The 4654-nt window shown below is 34.3% G+C and overlaps 1 protein-coding gene across 1 annotated transcript in view; it reads left to right on the top strand.

The window, feature by feature from the left end:
• The window catches only part of NAALADL2 (N-acetylated alpha-linked acidic dipeptidase like 2), a 430657-nt gene extending 428465 nt beyond the window's left edge, over positions 1-2192 (top strand). Inside the window, exon 19 of the mRNA XM_018566102.1 lies at positions 1821-2192. Coding sequence (XP_018421604.1) covers positions 1821-2010 — 190 coding nt within the window. The 3' untranslated portion in view covers positions 2011-2192. The remainder of the gene's footprint in view (positions 1-1820) is intronic.
• Positions 2193-4654: the final 2462 nt, after the last annotated feature.

Here is a 4654-nt window from a genome sequence, read left to right on the forward strand (position 1 = left end):
ATATATATATATTGGTGGTATCCGTCCTTATAATACACAATAATTTAGCTAGTAGATGCCTACCTTTATACAAAATATTGCACTAGAAGTTTCTATAATAAAAAAAAACAAGTGGGTTTCAGAAGCATGCAGAATAGACAGAACATCTGTTGCTCCCCATACTAAAATCATATAACTTCAGTGTCCACCAATGGGTGTTTTTCAGCAGAAGAGTTTAGCAATTAGTCAAAATATGAAGCTGACTGACTGATTTTTAGCCCCACTTTACTAATCACTTCACATGTTTTGTGTTATTTGTGTTGCTGTATTCACAATAAAATGTATTGTCTTTCACTTAAATAGTTGTGTGATATTCCTTTGTGTATTAAACATATCTGGTCACCCAAGGCAAACAGTTACCCGCAAGTGGTCTCCTAACAGTCGAGAACCAGCAGAAATAGGCACATATTTATTTTAGTTTACTGTGTCACATGCTAATGTAGACAAAAAGGAAGATGTCACCAGCACTCCAACAACGATAATAACAGCAATTAGATGCTCATTTATTGACAGATGCTGTCTCTCATTGGCTAATTGATGTTATTTTCGTTGTTGGAGTGCTGGTGACATCTTCCTTTTTGTCTACGTGTGGCGGCACCATCCGCAGTCATTTCGAGAGCCCATCTTTTTTTGGAGGAGTCCCCGTTAGGAGTGCGGCAAGTTTTCCTTTTTCTTTTTCACATGCTAATGTAGGGCTGCCATCATTGGAATCTTCTAGAGACATAAGAAGCTGTAGGCCGGCGCCAATTAAAAACACTAGTGGCTGGTCAAAATGAAAAAATATCTTTTGAAGCTGACCTCTAACAGCATTTTTTATTTTACATAAGGGGCCCAGATAATCAACTGTGTTACTAAATGTAGAAAGGCTGCAAAGTATTTCTGTATATTACTTATGTAAAGGGTATTATGTGAATACACTGCATTGGAAAAACATTCAGATATATTTTCTTGTCTTCTGTTGTGTAGCAAATCATACACTGAAATATCATTATCTGTAATATTTTATTTAAAAATTGTAAAAGCCAAAACTTGTTTTTCAGTATTAATGCGTTTGTTTTTATATTAGAGATACATATTCTTGTTATTTGCATTCCTTTACTGCTGCCTGTAGCCTTGGTTGGGAGATTTCTCAATGCCCCGGTCCAACAAGGGTTAGGTGGTGAGTTGACCACCCCAGTTAGTGAATAGACCCTAAAGTAAATTTTGTAACTTAAAGCAAACATGTAGGCTATCCCTGCTAAGCTTCCTTCTAAAATGTTAGTTATATATAGATAATAATTGAAACTATTTTCTTATGACACCTTTTCTAAGTAACCTTTTCATGAGTAATAACTATTTACAATCTGTGATGTTGTTTTAGTAGATATGTATTTTGTTGCAGTAGAAACCACATTTTGTGTTTCATTTTATGTTATCTTAAGGTACCAATGACTAGAAAAATGTTTGCAAATAGAATCTAATGTTTGCACTTTTTATGTGCCAGGTGATTCTTTCAATTATGGTGCAATTCTGTAGTTCTATCTCCCATTAGAGGATAGACACTTCATGCATGCATGGCCTGAGATAAGCATGATAATTTCTATGCATGTGCCTGTAAAATGTGCTCATAACCTAGCTTAGTCCTTGCCCAATGAAATATCCTTTATATTAGAAATAAAACATATACAGCTTCTTCTTAAAACGGATGTGATATATTGAGCAAGTTGTCCGAGCACATAAGAGAGCTGTATATCATACTTCATTGTACCAACTGTTGTTTTCATTTTTTTTTCTCCATCTAGAAACATCCTGTACAGTCTGGATGGAAATTCATCTCAGTTCTCAGTAGTTCAGGAAGCACAAGAGTATTGCAAGATTACAAAGTCAAATGAAACACTTCTAACAACATTGCAAGAGGTGTTGAACTGCATTAGCTCTGCTCAGTTATATTTCAAAGAAAGCCTTCACCTCTTTGAGTCTGAATCAGATTGAAAAGACTGACAGATCATCTCAGTTGGTTGCCACCAAAATATTGTGTCATTTCATAAATGTCATATTAAAAAAATACCTGGTAACGGTTATTTCTAATTCTGTATGCAGTGGCAAACAATACACAACCCTTTTGTCTTTTATATATCACTGCATACAGCTGGCTGTCATTTCAAATTGTGTGATGAAACGGGGTCCAGATTTCATTAAATCTCATACAGCCTTGTTCTCCTTCCCTGATGACCTGAGAAACAAATGTGTAGGTGTTATCATTTCAAAGTCAGTCTTACAGAGTGTCTGTTCTAAGTCATGCTTCTGATGAGATATCTGATAAAGCAAGGGAAATACGAAATTAATCTAGTTCATGCAAAAGGAACTTGTAATCCACTTGCTAGCTGTATTTCGATGTTATAATGCATATTCACAAACTTAAACACAACCTATATATTGGCCATTCTAGTTTTTAAGACAGTAAAAAATTTACTTTTCCTGAACTTAGTGTTATTCCCTTACTTAGGACAGCAACCTCAAACAAGGGTACCATCAAATGCTTGTAATTTAATAATAACTCCAGCCAAAGCTTTTTGTTTTTACTTTAGCTATTGTAGGGTTATTGTAAACTTTCAGGGTGGGTTTTTATTGCCATCTAGATTTATATGATTTCCCTTAGAGAGGTTTCTTTCATTTGCTGTTCTGGTGATCACTTTTGCTGAAATAGAAAGCAAGGGGAACTCTTCCCAACAGGGACACAGGAAGCAGTTAAAATGAAGACGTGACAGGAGTTTCAAACGTTCCCTAATTCTCCAAAACAAAGAGGAAAAAAGTATTAGTGTTCTACTTTAAATGCAACTCATAGATGGAAGCTAATACCAATCGAAGGTGAACATTTCTCCTGATGGAAAATTTAATTGTAAATGTTTTCACCTAAGAGGTGCATTCCTTCTAAAAAATACACATTGCATGATAGGGTTTTTGTTACAGTTATTGCTTATATATAACACTAGGGTTTAATTTCCAAAGTGAATGTCTACTTAGCTTAGCAAGTAAGCTAAAACTGAGTTCACGTCAATCAACCAATTATGTGCTAGAAGAAAATCCTGTTTTTTTCATGACTCCCTCACACAGGATCAAGTATTTAAATTAAACACATATTCGACTCATGTTTACTACCATTCACTTTGCAAAGAGAACTTGCAATTTTAAAAGTAAACATTTACTTTCCTAACTGGTATTTCTTATATTTGGATATTTCCATCTCAGGTTCAGATGCTGTTCATCTGCATATGAGTTCACAGCTCATGATCTGCCCACAAAATGTGACTGTTACATAGACCTTTAGGCCACAGACAGACAGAAATAGGCTATGAGATCGTTTTAATAGAATAAATACATGACCATTGTGGGATTTTTTAAAGGTGTGATTTTTTCTAATATAATTGGAATTTGGTTTCTTGAAGGTTGTTTTTCCTGCATGTTGAAACTAGTAGAGGGGCTGTCACCTCATCTTTCTGCTAGCAAATGACATGCTGCCATGTTTGGTTGGAGCTTACACATAGGATGGTGAACATTTAGGAGCCCATATTCATTGTATTTATGTGGAATAAATACTAAATTTTGGGGTTTAATATAAGGATGTAGAGTCCACCAATTCATGTTTGTCAAGATCATTGAATACTGTTAATGAATATTTGTCACTATGGTCCTAATAAAGTGCCTGTATACGTGAAAAATATAATTTGTAACAATCGAATATATGCTTATACGTTTAAGTGGTCAAAATGATCAATGTATTCATATGATATGTGCCTGGTATATGATGTGTACCTGGATGATTTGATCATTTTGGCTATATGTCCACTCATGACATTTTGACCTTACATATCAATAAAATAATTTTTGTATTTTAATAACTGTTAATGATTTGCTATTTCTTGAGTCCCTTTATGGAGTCGATATTCCCAATTTCTGATAAGTTGATAGGACTTCAAGCTAGATATGTGATTATATCCTACCACTTTTTAAATCTTAAACATATTGAACATTTAGAGATTTTTTTGTTAATTTTGACATTATACATTGATTCACATTTCAAGTGTGCACTACAGCATGCCATCAGCAAATAGTTTTATATCACAACTTATAATAGGCATACACAGTACATTTTAATCTAATGCAAATAGAGATGCAGTATTTGACCTTATTTCAAAAAATCATTGGCAGTCACTATACTGACACAATTTGCCAGACAAATTTCAAAGGTCTGTACAGAGAAAGGATGGTTTCCATTCACTCTTAGTGCATAATATCAAGTGTTTCTAGATTCCAAAATGATTAAAACTTACCCAGTATGCTGGGCTAAATTAAAACATCAAACTTCTTCAAAAGCATTTGATTTACTAAAGGAATAGAGAAAGTCTGCTTTGCAAAAAAAGTGTTCACTAATCTAAGAGGAAAACCCTAAAGCCTTGGTTCTTAGCTGGTGGTTTGTGACCCAAAAGTGGGTCACAGCCCTGTGTTTTTTTTTTTTTTAAATCAAGTAATTTTTATTAAAGTTTTGCAGAGACATAACAATACAGTGACACGTTGCTTTCGGTAGAAGATGATTAAGTACAGATGCACAGAATATTGTCGGCAATCAAATCACAAA

The sequence above is a fragment of the Nanorana parkeri genome, unplaced genomic scaffold (genome assembly GCF_000935625.1).
Source record: "Nanorana parkeri isolate BGI_ZX_2015 unplaced genomic scaffold, ASM93562v1 scaffold918, whole genome shotgun sequence".
Classification (NCBI taxonomy): domain Eukaryota; kingdom Metazoa; phylum Chordata; class Amphibia; order Anura; family Dicroglossidae; genus Nanorana; species Nanorana parkeri.